The sequence below is a fragment of the Tetrao urogallus genome, assembly GCF_951394365.1.
Source record: "Tetrao urogallus genome assembly, chromosome: 13".
In the NCBI taxonomy this organism is placed as follows: domain Eukaryota; kingdom Metazoa; phylum Chordata; class Aves; order Galliformes; family Phasianidae; genus Tetrao; species Tetrao urogallus.
The window spans coordinates 3,817,879-3,833,968 of NC_136826.1; the positions used below are offsets into that span (position 1 = coordinate 3,817,879).

General features: G+C 40.9%; 1 protein-coding gene across 2 annotated transcripts in view; it reads right to left on the minus strand.

Moving 5' to 3' along the window:
* Positions 1-1,522: 1,522 nt before the first annotated feature.
* TENM1 (teneurin transmembrane protein 1) overlaps positions 1,523-16,090 on the minus strand; it is a gene marked incomplete at both ends in the record, with an annotated part of 228,455 nt that continues 213,887 nt past the window's right edge. For both annotated transcript variants that reach the window (XM_079541735.1, XM_079541734.1), the window contains 5 exons: positions 1,523-2,281; positions 3,632-3,774; positions 4,247-5,467; positions 6,143-6,530; positions 9,701-9,997. In XM_079541735.1, the coding sequence (XP_079397861.1) occupies positions 1,523-2,281; positions 3,632-3,774; positions 4,247-5,467; positions 6,143-6,530; positions 9,701-9,997 (2,808 nt within the window). The remainder of the gene's footprint in view (positions 2,282-3,631; positions 3,775-4,246; positions 5,468-6,142; positions 6,531-9,700; positions 9,998-16,090) is intronic.

The following is a 16,090-nucleotide window of genomic DNA, read 5'->3' on the forward strand; positions in this document are numbered from 1 at the left end:
ACTTTGTTGGCTTCGGGAAATGTGAGCAGAAATTGCTTCAATATATTCACCATGTCTGTTTTGAAAGAAATGTGCAATAACATCACTGTTACAGATAAACAGGTTCTATAACAAGACTTCTAGCTCTTTTGGAAAGTCAGCAAAGGAAATGTGCTTACCCAGCCTCTCTCCCAGGCACCCTCCCCCTGCCCGTGATAATCAGGTCTATTAAAATGACAAGTGAAAAAACAGGATCTCCTACTCTGCTATGAGAGAACTGTGCCAGCAGCGCATGATACCTTGGGAAATAAAAGTTTCTGCCCATGCAATATAATGCTTTTCTATGAGCTCTAGATATTGAGCTGAAAAGTGAAGAGTCATCCCCGAAATGTTCTACGTTTGTACAACATATGTACTATCCACACTTAGGTTCATCAACTCCCAACCCACCAATTCGCACTTCTTCACACTTGGAATAATGATCAATACAGTGGGATTATCAATTTGAGATGAAAATAACATGATGCCTAAACCCAACACCACCACAATGATCTGTGAAAAGAAGGTCCTGGCCCAAGGACTACAGGCAAGACTGATCCCGTGCGGCTGCTCATTGCTGCACCGCACGGACCCTCCTGGCTGAATAGTGAAGGTTGTCCCAAAAGCACTGAGCTAAAGCCCATTCTGGAGCCTACTGATGTAAGCGGGAGGCTCGTGCTGACTCTTTGCTCACCATGTGCTGTTCTGACCAATCCTGGAAGCTAGCTGAGCCCCAGTTGTGCAGGGCAAGCCCTGACCCCCTGCAAGATCTGCAGCTCCACGTGTGCTGCTGGGCTCCACAACCAGTGCCAGGGGAAATCTTGGGGAAGAGGCCCCTGAACGCAGATGCAGACACAACACGGTGTTCCTCACCAAGTGAGAGAGAGGCAGCTATGGCCCGGCAAAGACAAAGCTCATGTGGGGCAGCCTTTAAGTGCTGCGTCCAATAAAAGTACTTACGTACTGTATCTAATAAAAGTTGGGTTAGAAAATCCCATAGATCACAGCTGTGACAAATGACATGTGCAGGGTTGGTGAGCAACTACAAAGTTTCCATACACAGTCTGGTTTTTGTATGCAATCCCTTGAACCTATGGGAGATCTCAATGGGATAAAACTACCCAGTAAGAATAGGTTGCAGAATCAGGCTCTGTAACCTCTTAAATAACCGGTGAATTATTAAACCACCACCAACAAAAAAAAAGAAGTAGTGTTTCTTTAGAAGAAGACAGAGCATGCTGCGCTCACACCTGCCCTGCGCGCTCTGCTTCTGAAAGGTTTGAATACTGCCACACAAGAACTAAAAATCTTCACTGTAATCTCTTGAAGAATTAAACGAACAATATTAAAATACCATCTTCTGTCACATTTAAAGGCAGTTGGATATGTTTTTTCCTCTATATTTATATATACAGAGTTCTGATCTAGAAAAACCAATACAATAAACCATTTTACGTTTAAAAACAGGCAGTCTTTGGTGACGCAAAGGCAGAGATTTTCTTTGTTACCTTCTGCCTATTTCACTCTGTCTCATAAAGTGAATATTATTGGCACTGTCAGAAAGTTCGAGATACTGCTCCACTGACAAAACAAAATATCCATCGTAACCTTGTACCCGCCCAGTGTTTAGAAGCTGCTGTTTCTCTCCATCTGTCCATGCCCTAATCCCCTCTTCCCCCTCCTGCAGCCGTCTCTGCTCCTTAGTCCAGGCCTGAGCCACAGCTCTCTGCCTGGCTACCTCTAGGACATGGTTCTTTTCCTCTTCCACGGTCGTTCCGTAGCGAACGTTAAAGCACAGTGCGCCGTGCTGCAGCTGTATGTCAGCGAAGCGTCTAGTCCTCCCATTGATCACGGAAGTCATCTGCGACACTGTGACATTCACACCGTTCTCCAGGATGCGTCGTCCTCCAGTGTTGCCAATTAGGGCCAAATCTTCTTCCAGAGACCCCAGCTTGATGAAGTAATGCGTGTCCCGGCCGTCTATGGTGAAGTGCAGGTTCTCCAGATAGTGAGCGTTGTTGAGTACGGCAGCGATGCGCCGGCTGTCCTCGTTAGCCACACCGATAATGTCTGCTGTGACGATGCCATCCTTGATAGCAAATTTGATGCCTTTTCCAAACACTGAAGGAATAGCTGCAAACCTCGGTTGCTTCACTCCCTCATAGCACTTGCCATCACTATACCTGGGGGTCATAGGAAGTTGATCCAAGGATATAAAGTTTCGGAGTTGCTTCTGTAGCTCACACTGAATGCCAAGGATAGTCTGGAAAAGAAAACACCAGAAAAGTTTGCAGGAGAGAAATCTCACAGTCTCACAGTCCCTACCAGTATTTTAACTGCTTAAAATGGATTTGCAATTAGTTTGCAAACTGTCGTACACATCTATAGAGCCTGGAAGTACGCATAGGCTTTCTAATTACCAAAGGTACTACTTCATATCTCTTGGACTCTTCAGTTTCTAGAAAACAAAAAGAAAATGTATTTATCACAAATGCTATTCTCATATTTATGTTCCCTTTTTTTTTTTCCCCTCTCTCCTGTTGTCACTCTAACAGCTGGTCTTTTGAATTGTAGGCATGGGGAAGTCTGAACTCGAATCTGTACTCTCATGCAATTCTAAGCAAATCACTTGTTCATTATATCTTCTGTAAAATAGCACTAACAGTTCATATTGCCCATTCTTCAGGGAAGGCAGGCTGTGAAGGTCTCAAGACGCTAGAAGAATAGGAACCAGGTAGGCACATCAGATCTGTAGATCTTCCCCCCACATTGTGCACAAGAAAATCTCCCTCCAGCTGTCTGTCCATCAACACAATATATATCATTATACTCTTCTTGTGCCTTTGTTATAGCTTCTTCAATATCTCACTGACAATTCTGCATTAACATGCTCCATGGACATGACCCTCCAGCCTTCTGCACTCTATGTGGTCATCTACGCATGGGAAAAGAAGCGTATTCAATACTGCTGATGTGAACTCACAGCATTTTATGCTTCCTTTTCCTGGCTGAATAAGAGAAAGGCATCTATTCTACCTCTTCTATGTAAAATTATGTTTCTCTGTTAACAGATGCTCTTATGATTAAATGCAAAACATGAACACCCGCTCAGAACATCAGTAGCTGGCCCTTACAGTGATTGCTGGACCCTGTGAGCTGCTGCATAGCACTTCTTCAGTGACAATTAGCCCTGGAATGTTACAGACCCTCCACAAAACTGTAGTAACATTACTATTTTCCTGCAGTAACTATGCAGAGGAGCAAACTTGTACAGTTGTTTGCATTCTTAGTGATTTCGCACCTCTTGAGGCTTCTTTACTAAAAGATAACAGTTGTTTTAATTCTTAAATTCCATAAAATTCTCTCAGTTCAATTTGTGCATGCTTTTATCCATTTGCTGCAAAGTTTCTTCACTAAAAGCGTCTCATTAAAACTGTCCTCCACTTGATGCCAGTAAATAATGTGACAACATGAAGGCTTCTAGTGCAGTTAGACTATTATTTGTCTTGTCAATCAAGCAAAAATACAGCCACATTGTTTCCTTGGTCTCCACATTTTCTAATCAAGCTGCTTACTTTAGAAACAGAAGCGACTGAACAGAGTGTTTGCTAACCTTTCCAGGGTCCCACTCCTGGGTTTTTGTTTGAAGCTGTAGAAGTTCATATGTTGTCTCCAAAGCTTCGATCTCTGGTTTTGGAAACCCAGGCAGTACATTGTGCAACTGAAAACCAAATAGCTCTAGCCAACTTCCAATGTCTACAAAACAGACAAACAAAAAAAGGGATTCCAGAAATGAGGCATGTAAATCCTAGAAAAAGTCAGTGTAGTTTGCAGAAATCCAAGCTACGCAGAAAAATGATTTCATGTCAGTTTGTTTTCAATACTGGTTACAGCATTTATTGTAGGAAAGAAATCATGCGATTATAAAGCATGGCAATAATCAAATCAATAGTGTACTTACTTTCTATTTATAATGGAAAAAAAAACATTTTCTTCCCCTTATTTTAGCATTTAAAAAAGCAGCAGATACAACTATTAATTATTTTACTGGTTACCAAAAAGACTAAAAAAAACAGATAAAGGTCAGTGAGGTGTTGGCCCCCAAAGGAATACAGTAGATTAGAGCCAAATACTAACTTTAGATGTCTGCAAAGGATTTCTGGAATCTTGAATCCATACCAGAATCTCACCAAGGAGTGTATTTTCATGAGAAATGTGTTACTTTTACCTGTTGTATACTTAGCAACATCTTGGATCCTGCCAACTGGGTAGTTGTTTTCAAATGAGTAGAGATTGAATGGTTGTGGGACAGCATTCAGGTGTTTCCATATGTGATGGTTTGGTGTTGTCCATCGACCAGCAATAACATCGTAATCCCGCTGACCCAGATGAACCAATTTGGTGAGAGAATCATAGAGCCCTCCATGAAAACCAATGACAACCTGGAAATCTGGATTAGTGTCCTGGTAGATCTCTCCATACGGAGTGTACAAAATTTCTTTTATGACTTGGCCCCGGCTGCTAAATACGGCTAGAGGTGTTCCTGTGTTATCGCAAGCAACATAATATTCTTCTCCACTGCTTAATTCCATTGCAATGAGATGACCTTGAAGATCATAATACAGAGATGTTATTTCTGAGCTGCTGTGATTGTACAAGTGAGTAACTCGTATTGGGTTGGAGAGATCAGCATAAAAGAACTGCAGGTGTTGTCCCAGGCTTGATTTGCTTGCAACTCGTCTTCCAAGACCATCGTAACAGTATTGAACAGTCCAGCCAGACACTTTGTTGTATGCTTTGTTCAGCAGACCATTAGAGTTGTACTCAAAAATCTCATTGCCTCTTTGCCTGAGAAAACCATCTTCATCCATTTTATATTGAATTTCTCCAAGTCTGGTAATGCGATCTCTAAGGTCGTACCTCAGAGGAGTGAGGCGTGCACTGTTTCCATGGCTCAGCAAGTTGATGTTGCCATTAAGGTCGTAGCTGTAGCGCCACTGGGTTTTATCATTCACAGACACAGTCTGAAGCTGACCATCAGCATCATACTCATAAAAATACCGTGTGATATTGGCATCTACACCAACGCGTGTATCACAGATCACCATCCGGCCCATATTATCATACTGGATGGTCATCCAGTAAGCAATTGACTTGAGAATTTCATACTGAACTTCAATCACCTGGCCGTTGGCACTAAAAATTTTGGTATGTTTCATCACAGTGGTGGTTATAACTTGATTTAAATCATAATTAATTACACTGAATTTCCCAAATTGTTCAGTCCTGCCAGAGACATCAACGTAACGGTACAGATCAATGGGCAGAGGCGTCTCGTTTATCATGGCCTGCATACTGGTGACACGGAAATTGTTGTAACTGTAGTCAAACCTGGCATTGACGAGCCCTTCTTCACTAAACCTGAAGATCTGGCGACCGATAAGTGGACCTGTGCACAACAAGCAGGAGAAAGAGCAAAAGCAAGAAGAAAAATGAATTACGTCTATGGAATACTTTAACCTACACAACTGGCACAGACAAGCTGCGAACTCAAATGAACCCTTGAGCCTCATTGCTACTTGACTGTCTCAGGCAGTACCACTAACCATGTTAGATTATTCTCTCACAAACTTTTATTAATGTTTGCTCTATGTAATATTTATATTTTATTAACGTTTGTTTAAATGAATGCTTTTTTATTCATAATTATGATTTCTATTTACTTGCAAGATAATTCTAAACTGAATTTATTTTCCATGGTGATCTCTTTCCTTATATGAACAGTTCTCTTGAATTTATGTTACATTATGGTATAAACAGGAAAACTTGAAAATGCAATCAATAAAACAACTTGATTTAGTATTTAGCAAATATCCACACAGTGGAATAAAAACAATCCAACACTGTAAGAGCTATTCCGAACCAAGCAATAAAAAGAAAACCGTATTTCAAATGGGGCAGCTATATATGCCTGTGGACACAGACGTAGACACACACACGCACATTTTTCTATTGAAACATAGAAAATAAGAACTTGTAGACGTAAAAATAAATGGAATTTCATGACAGGTAAGTGCAGAATCAGGGAAAAAAAAATTAGCAAAGTAGTTATAGCTAGACAAACCTGTTTGCCTGTATCTGATGGTGCAGATGAAGCCATCATGCATTAAGTGTATGGTTTTAATAACGCCAGAAGATTCCTCGTAGGTAAATGTGACTTGAGTAGTGTCATAAAGAATCTCAGAAAGTCGAGACTGTTTGGAGTACTTATAGAGGACTCTGCGTCCCGTCCCGGGATACAACGTCTGCAGAAGCCGTCCATCTCTGGTGACGTCCTGTATGAAGGCCGCACCACTGTCCGGCGGGGTGTAGATGTTGCGATAGTACCCAACAGAGAGCATGGTCTGCAAGGCATGGCGTACCATGCTGGGCATGGTGACCGACAGCAGGTAGTCTGACTGGTCATATTCAAAGATGTAGCGGCGCTGGCTGTGCAACAGGAGCATCACAGACTGCAATCAGACAGGAATGGTGGTGTAAGAGGCCGATCAAGCGCTTTATTATTCATCAACTATCTGTTCTTGGAGGTTGCTCTTACTGTCTGTTTAACCCCAGGTCAAGCTTTCAGCTCCAGCAGACCTGGCCAGCAAGGTGACGTGGAACAGAAGGAGAATGATAATAGGGCTGGAGGTAAGGACCCCCAAACTGGAAGGCAGATGTGGCTCTCACTGGCATTTCAGCCTCATGCTGACTTGCTGCACAACTCTGAAACATTTAGGTCATCCTCTAAGAAAACTCCAACAGAGGGGACCTCACTCCTAGGTAGAGCATCTGTACCAGCAGATGTTTCTACAGGAGGTGGAAAGGAGAAACGTTCAGTGTTGTGTGCATGGTGTTTAGCTTTTATTGGAACTGCGCACAGTTCTAGCCCAGCCCTACCCCTTTTTTGAACATCTTCATACTGTCTCATAGCATGCACGCTAACTCTGCTTACACAGATGGGTGAAAATGGACTGCAAGTTCTTTGGTGTGACTACTTCTGTCTCTGGTTTTTTCTTTTGTTTTTGTTTTTAAATATATACAAAGATTGGGTCCCCAGCCCGCAGTAAGGTACTGGCTGAACTCTCTCCTAGCAATGATGTGATGCTGCTCTCTACATATTGCTCCCGTGCCTGTTTTTAAGCTGTCTGCCATTGACAGGGTATGAATAACAAGATCAGTAACATCACTAATACAACTTTAGTGCCCCTCTGTGTCATTTTACAGCACTTTGAGGCTTTTCCACTTTTGTCCAGAATAATGAAAAGACAGTCCATAAAATGGTTGGAGGCTGAGTATCTTGTCTGGCTTATTAGGGGACACTAGAAAGAGAAAACAAGATAATTCCCTATTCATCCCAATAATATTGTAGTAGATTTTTGAACTATTTGCACAGACAGGGTTCTAATTGTTTTAAGGAGTTTTAGAGGCGGGCTCTCTTGTGAAACATCTCCCAAAACTGTCACTTTGCCAAAGCAGCCAGAGCCTGGTCAGTGGCACAGACTGGTGCCACATGGAGTCCAAGAGCCGCTGGCAACTCCTCGCGGTTCTGCTGGGAACAGGCAACTGCTGGGCACGGCCGCTAGATGTCATTTGTGCCCAACACATCACACAGCCCTCGGCCAGCTCCCACGGCAGCGAGCGGCAGGATTTGGGAAGGGATCTCGGACTGAGCCGAGATTTGGGAACGCCGTTGGCTAACGGAGCAACGTGAGCCAAAGAAGGGAAAGTGAGAACTGCGTGCAGGGCCACCATCACGGCGCCTCTGAAAAAACACAGGAGGCTGGGACTAGCCCTGGGAAGTGGAAATCTTTGTGAAGATACATAATTAACTCATCAGGTGCTAATAGATGGGAAAGTAAATAAACAGGCGTTGGAAGAGAACTGTGTAATTGATTTTTTGATAAAAGGAATTATTGGTTCTTATGAGATTTCAGACAACATTTAGTAATCATTACTTAATTAACACAATGAGCTATTGACTTTAATGGGCCACAAAATTATATCTCCATGTCTAATTCTGACAATGAATTCATCTTCCTCTGGCACGAGGAACAAATTGTGATGGAAGTACATTAAATAGCTGGGAGATTATGTCCATGGTGTGTATGACTTTCAATAATTTAATGACAAGTTGCAGCATAAATCAAGACTGCCGCTACCTAGGCCTGTAAGCTTCTGTCATTTGCTTCGATACGATCAGGATCTGTCCACTTGTGCAGGATTGCAGAATGACAGATTTAAGTCGTACGACTTCATTTATCAGCTCCTCATAAACTATGAGCAGACAAAGGAGTTGGAGGGATAAAAAAAACATACATCTTTCCAAAATTACGGTCCATTAGGCCCAAAGAAAAAATAACAGATTCCTCCAAAAGGCATGCTGCCCAAATATTTGGAGGCTGCACAAATGCCTGTTTACTTGTAATTTGCAGAGCATACAGACAAAAGGAGCCCTGACAAATTTATCTGAACCGAACTTCTGAAGCTTCCAGGGTTTGCCAATCTTGTTAACAAGTGCGAGAACCATACTGCATGCAGACAAAGAAAGAATCACATTTTTATGCATCTTTTTTTTTTTTTCCTCTGGGTTAGATTTAAGGTTTTGGGTTTTTTTCTTTTTTTTTTTTCTTTCTTTTTTTTTTTTGAGAATCAGGCTTAAATACATTCAAAATAAGTACAGCAAAGTTTATCTTAAAAGTACACATTTGGAACTTTTAATATATAAATAACTTCAAAGCTATTGGATTTCTTGCGTGTAACATCCGCTATCAGTTTTACCTCACCTGCCCCTTCCTTTCCATTCCCTGCGGTAAACAGGTTCAGAAAACCGTTCTGCAAATTCAGAATATATCGAGGAGTCTGAGATGCTGCCATTCAAAAATAAAAAATTTTGAAGGACACTGAAAATAATCTCACACTGAGTTGTGAAAGCTTTCAAAATACAGATTTTTGGATTTGAGAGACAAAACGATTCTGAATGAGATGCTGCTACTGACGAATGTGATGTTGTTCTTCCTAAGACTATGCAGCGTTTATTCCCCCATTTCATGACTATTACCTACAGTCATAAATGAAAATTACAACACTCAGGCAGTTTAGACATGAAGTCACTATAAAAGCATGGCAATAACTCATTTTGTATTAGTTTATGTTTTTTCCCCATAATGGGCAACATAAATAGTAAAGTAATCTTTCTGTTGGCAGGATCAGTCCCTTTTTGACAGCAGAGCACTGAGCAGGCGCTAGCTTGCCCTCACCGCTGTGTAATTCTGGCTGAAGAGAGCTGTGTTTGTTGGGAGGAAACAATTCCACTTCAATGCCTTTTTTCTGACTACGTCACACAGAGCAGCAATGCATTTTTCATCAGTGAGAGTGTCCTTTGTGCTTGGACAGAGACGAGGAAGCCTTTTTACCAACTGATTAAACAAACCTGAGGTGCTGATAACTTTCTTCTGAACTAATCTATGGCAGACTCGAAAGGATGACACGTAAGTCTGAGACATTTGTTTAGGTATGCATTTTCTGTAAGTCTTATATCCTATTGCAAGAGATGAAATACTAACACAGCTCACAATATGGTGCCTGTATCAAAACAAACATTCTTGTGTTGCTACAACAATCCACTTATAAAGTGATTTACCTTTTCTAAGTACGTGTAACTCCATATTTTGCCATCTGCCCATGTTCTGGAAATGATGTTTCCACTTGGATCATACTCCATTTTCTCAGTCCAGGTTCCTCTTTGGATATAGGTCACTAATCCAGAGTGGGAATAAGTAATGTTGACCTCATTGTATTTGCTGATGGGTGACCACAGAACCGGCCGCCCCGTCTGGTCATACATAATCCGAAGAGTGAATTTTCGATGATCATCATAGATCTTTCCAGTTCTGGTGACATGGTCAAAATCAATGGAGAGCAGATTTCTATTGTGGGCCTAAAAACAAAGACAGAGGAAGAAGATGATATACCTTAATTCCAGATGACGGAAACATTTCTGCTTCGGCTCTGATCAGAACAGGCAACGCTTTAACAGCATGATTGACAGTGTAGGGCACACTGAAGACAAGAAAATAGAAAAACGTTCAGTTGAGAAATAGGAGGACCAAGGAATAAAATGCTGCTTGTGTTCGGTGTTACATATCACATTGCAGAATGCTTTCTATTTCCACATGCTCAGCTTTCTTTTCCCAAGCTTTTCAGCTTTCATCTCTCCTACAGGGTGTGTGATCCCAGCCAAAGATGTGTAGTTAAGCCCACATATTAACAAACCTCTCCTAACTCACCTCCTCTCTCCTAAGCTCCACTAGTGCCAATGGGTCAGCTGCTGCTTTGGAACAGCCTATCCAGGTCTCATACCAATGTGAAAAAGGAAGAGCTGTGCTTTTGGCTCCCAAAGACCCTACTCACTAGTGTCCTCACACTTCTTCACAAAAGCAGCCCACTCCCAAGGCTTGTGAAAGCTGGTGCCTTGGCAGGGGATCAGGCTGACTGCCTGGACCTGCTAGTGCTTGCAGTCCTATGGGGTGGGGGTGGGGGGAGGAGCAATCAGAAATCAAAGACAAGGCAGACTTCTGAAGACAAAATATGCTTCTCCAATGCTTCCACCATCTGCCTCCTAACATCACTCAGCCACTGGGCAGTCACTATTCAACTTCATTTAATTCTGAATTAGAATTTAGGGAACCATAAAACACTGCTCGTTGACTTGTCATTTTCAGATCAATGCCCAATGAACTCTTTGTATTAATTGACTGCATTTTGCCTAATCACTTGCATTAATGTATTCGGATTAATACATTCCTTACAGCTGAGATGATGTCAGCTCAGGTGTTAGAACTGCACAGCACAGTGCCTGCCTCTCCTTGAGAGCTGGAAGCGTTGCAGTAAATAGTTAAAAATATCTGTTTAATAATTCAAGCTGTGATGGTATGGTGGTTGTGGTTAGAATGAACATTATTTTCATTCCCTTTTCTGTTTTTAGATACAAAATAATTTGAAAATCTAGAAGAAGCAGGTGTTCTTTCTTCAACTACCATTCCTGTGGTTTTATATACACACATGTCTAACTTTAATACTGTTCATTTACAATAGCTGTAAAATACCTATACACCCCTGTAGACTGCTGTAACTATTACAATTTATGCTCTAATGATAGTTAAGGAGCTGAAGTAAAATGTGATGCTCAATTCAACTATATTTGCTTGTATACAGTCTGTTGGATTAAGTTTATGTTAATACATTTCTTTGCAAACTTCTTGCAATTTCTGAAAAAACCCTCTTGGTGGTAAAATATCTGAAAAGCAAGCAGGAGATATGCCCTGGCTCATGCTCATTTACTGTATATGTACATACTTATGCTCTTATTGCTAATATTATTATTATTATTGTAAAATGCAGCTAGAAGAAATGAAAGTCTTGAATACAAATTACTTGCAATCTAATTTTCAGAGACAATATAATGAATAAGAATGGAAAACACAGAGAGACAGAATTAGCATTGAAGAAAAATAGCAGCATCATTTAAAGACTCACAGTCGATGCACTGGGAGACCTGGGCACAGGTTGCCCGGAGAGGTGGTGGTGCCCCATCCTCAGAAACACCTGAGGGAGCTGTGGAGTCCCTGCTCATTGCAGAGGGGTTGGACCAGATGGCCTTTAAATGTCCCTTCAACTCAAAGGGTTCTATGATTTTATGATGATCCTGTCATAGTTAAAACAAGGTTCGGAGAGGCGCCGTTGCTTCTTTTATATTCTGTATTTTATGCCGTTTGTGTTTAGTTTTTTATATTAGATTTAAGTTAAATTTAACATCCTTCTTAAGACGAGATGCAGTGATACACGAATAGCAGGCTGCATTTCAATGCTGTCATTGAAATGCTGATTTCAAATCCCAGTGGCTTCCTACAGATAACTCCTCCAATGTATGTGCAAGTCTACAAGGAGCCCCTGTGAGAAACTGGAGCTCACGTGTGCGGTTACAAGCCGGTAAAATCTGGTTTCTGAAAGCAGTGTTGGGTCCAAATTCCAGCTGATGAAAATAGGGAGAAAATTCAGCTGATTTCAATAATCATGTTAGTAGTTCATAACAAGATACGTTATATATTTTTAAACATTTTTTGGCTCTATTTCTATTGATTTGCTTGCCAGAAATTTTGCAGTTGTCAATGATTGCATAAACCTTCTCTTGACATTTACTCTCAAATCTAAACTGTCTCAAATGTGAAATCAGATGAGATGATTGTGTATTTCCTTGTCTGTGTCTGGACTTGAGTCAACGCAAACTGATGCAGGGTGACTGAGGATTTGACCTTACCATTACAACTTGCTGCAAGGCTGGTAAATAAAGGGAGATAATTTGCTAAATATGATAATAAACATAGCTGTCAAAGCCTAAATTCAAAAGACTTTTGACTTGAATTGAGGCCAATGAGTTACTTCCATTTTTGTTATTTAAAAAGTAAAAAAAAAAAAAAAAAAAAGGTGAGACTGGCCAAGCATTCAATTTTCAATTTTGTAGATATTCAGTTATAAAACCTGGCCTGCATCCAACGCCAAGTTCCTCTAACTTATGCAAAAGACAGGAGGGAGCAGAGCTGAATTCTAATCAGTATATTACTATGCACCATGCTCATTGGTTTTAACAACAGCTCTGCTTCATTTTTAGAAGTCAATTAAAATAGCACTTCAATTGATAAAAAGAAGTCCTGCTAGATGAAGACTGATGTTAAAATGCCTGATTGTACATAGATTTATTATTAATATAAAATGCATACATGCCTACGGACTGTTTTATGTACTTTCATGAAGTGCCAGGGCAGGCAGTTCTGCACTTAAAGGAAAACTCTGATTAATTCCTGTTTCCAACATTGATTTAGATGCTGAGATAAAGTTAGCTGTCTTTCCCAGCATTTCCATTAACACACTCATTTCTGCTTTAATTCTGGAGCAAGGAATATGTATCATGGAAAAAAAAACAACAACACACCCTTTTCAAAACCCAACTTTTATCACATTATTGGGAATGTGCTAACAGTGGCCTCTTTCCACAACTTATTTTACACTAACAGTAACAGTAACTAACACGGTTTCAAGATGGGTTTTAATTGCGGTTAGGAATTAAAAATGTTAGGAACTGGCAGAAAAGGAATAGCTTTCGTCTCTTCAACTAGGTCATCCTTTATCTCATCCCCAGTGACCTGCCTTCTAATTTACACCTCTTAGCATTCAAAGCCGTTTGTTTCAGTGACAGTATCAGGACTGATCTTTAAGTGACATCTTTAAACTTGATTTCTACGCTTTTTTATTTCCCTAGAAAACTTCTCCATTGTACTGTTTTCTTCCCTTAACTGAGGGCTCCTGCAGATCTGTTCATTTCCACCGAGAACTAGTCCAATCCCCAGAGCTTTTTTTTACATTTATTTTCAAAGTTCAGCATAGTTCTTTTTGCCCTACATTGCAAGCTTTCTAACACACTTCCTATTGTGTCAGTCATGGCACATTAAGTGCTTAACAACTTTTTTTTTTTCACTCACTAGAATGAGTGAAAAAAAAACTAGAACTCACTAGAACTCACTGGAAGTTTTCTGTAGGTCTCATCAGAACCTCATCCTCGATAAGGGCTGCTACTGATGCTACGTTTTTTTTCAAGCATTACTCATGGAAAGGATTTGTCAACAGTGGGCCTTAAGTGCCTTTCAGTCAGTATTGGCTCACTGATTCACTGTACATAGTGGCATATTTGCTCCTGATGTCCTGCACGCTTCCTCTTATAAACAAGTTTCCAAGAAAGACAGCTGTCTGTGGGTATGTTCTGCTGCTTCTTTGCCTCCCTCTCCAGCTGCACTGTTCTGGCTTCTTTACACCAGTGCCGGCTCCCAACTCCATCAGCACCCCATGCAAACATCTCAGTGCTAAAGCTGAACCTTGGGAATCATGTATTTAACCTCTCCTCCAAACTCTATTCATCGGTCATAGCAGCCTCAATAATCCATTTGTCTTCTGTGCTTATTTGCATGGTTTATCTTATGTGCAGAATACTTCTGCTATCAAATCCTTCTTGCTATCCCACCAGATTTCTTCCAGCCTTTCTCTGACAGCCCTGACAACTCTAAAGCTCAGTGCAGTCAGAGAAGGGGAAACAGCATAATGTAGGCAGCTGACTTTCTTTTGGGTAGGCAAGGGCAATGCTTAACCCCCCCATCATCTTGGGTAGGTATAAAAGGAAATCTATAATTCACAGAAATAACAATGCAATGTCCAGCTGCTGTGATGCTAGTGGATACTTCTGGAAGGACAAAGCATACAAATGGCATACTGGTATTGTTCTTACACCACAAACTTTCTTGCTGGAGGGAAGATGAAGGAGGAGGAAGAGAGAACACAAGTGCTTCTATGCACCAGCAGACTGACTCGGAGGCAGGTCCCTCAGGTGAACTCAAGATAGCTTCAGATTTTCAATATTTCTCTGAAAAATTTATGCCTCCAGCCAGAATCCATCTAATCCTGACCAGTTTCCTCCCTTTTTTGGCAAGCATTATTAAGGATCATGCAGAGGCAAGTGAAAATGAGATAAAAGAACTGGCAATCGATTTCAACAACAGAAAACATAAACCGAATAACAGGGAAGCTCTGCAGGATGAAGTACTTTGAAATGTAACGGTGATGAACAACTTGGCCCTGGCAGCGTAAGCAGAACAGATGACTGGCAATGTCCTTTCCATTTAAGACTTTTATTCCGTAAGATCTTTAAAAAAGTATGTGCCATACAGTTACTTAAGCACAAAATCACACAGGAAACCATTTGATTAGATTAAGTGAGCCACAGAGGCTACAGCTTCAATCCTATGATCTTAACAACACACCTTTGCAATGACAATACATTCAGCTGCCTCCCTGGACAGAGAGCTGGAGAGCAACACTAGGATAGGGCAGATGCAGTCAGAGGATGAGCAAGAAACACCACATGAAGATTTTTTCCCACTTGCAAGACCCTTGTAAGTAATTAATTATGACTGCCAAGTCTGAAAGATGTCGTTTCAAATGTTTTTTTACACATGGTGGTAATATCATGGCCACATCATACAAGTTTTTTGTTTCTACCTCATAAGCACAGCTGAAAATCAAACTGATACATTTTTAAAGTAAAATAATATATGGGATATGATAACCAAAAAGAAATCCAGTGATTTAGTAACCATCTCCATATTTTTAGAGCTAACAGATGTACCTTCAGAGATAATACTCATCCAGCCATGTTGCAGTTAATAATGTAATATTTTAAAGTCTAGAATTCCCAGTTGTACTACTGGTACAGGTGCTTTATGGACTATTCATGTGAAAAACAGAACTGATTTTGTAAAAAAACCATCCTGCAAGGTAGTGGTCTCTTTGAGCCTTGGTGTTACCTAATTAAATGCTGAATGTTGACCATCTGTCACTGTAAACTGCGAGTTCTCCTGAAAATAAATATAAACCATGGATGTACTGTTAAAATAATTCTCTATTAGAGCTGTAAGGTAATGCAGTCAGAGGGAAGTGGGGGGGCTGAAAGCACACAGTGGAGGGCAGAATCCACAGAATTGTGGATAGATGGGGAGGCTCTACAACATCATGGCTTACAGGAGATGCCCTGGCACAGACACCCAAGGTATGCCCTGAGAGACCTCTGCACTGAGCAGCGGCTGGAACCTGCTGTATCCCCCAGAACAAAAAGGTGGTTAGATCTGAGAGGCAGAATCTGGCTCCAAGTCTGCCACTGTACTGCAGGAACTATGATTCGTCTGTTGCTCGCAGCTTCTTTCAAAGACATAATTAAGTTCTTAGTTGAAAAAGAAGAGGAAGAAAAGAAGTAATTATGTCTTGAGGTCAAGTCTAACAACCAAAATCAAACAGAGATTAAACACCCCTGCCAGTATTGGAGGAGTTTGGTTTTGAAATTCATGGCTGGGGCCCACCATTGATACAAACTTCCTATTACACTTCTTACAAAGTAGAGCATTTCAACATCATTTTAGTTCAACGGCTTTCA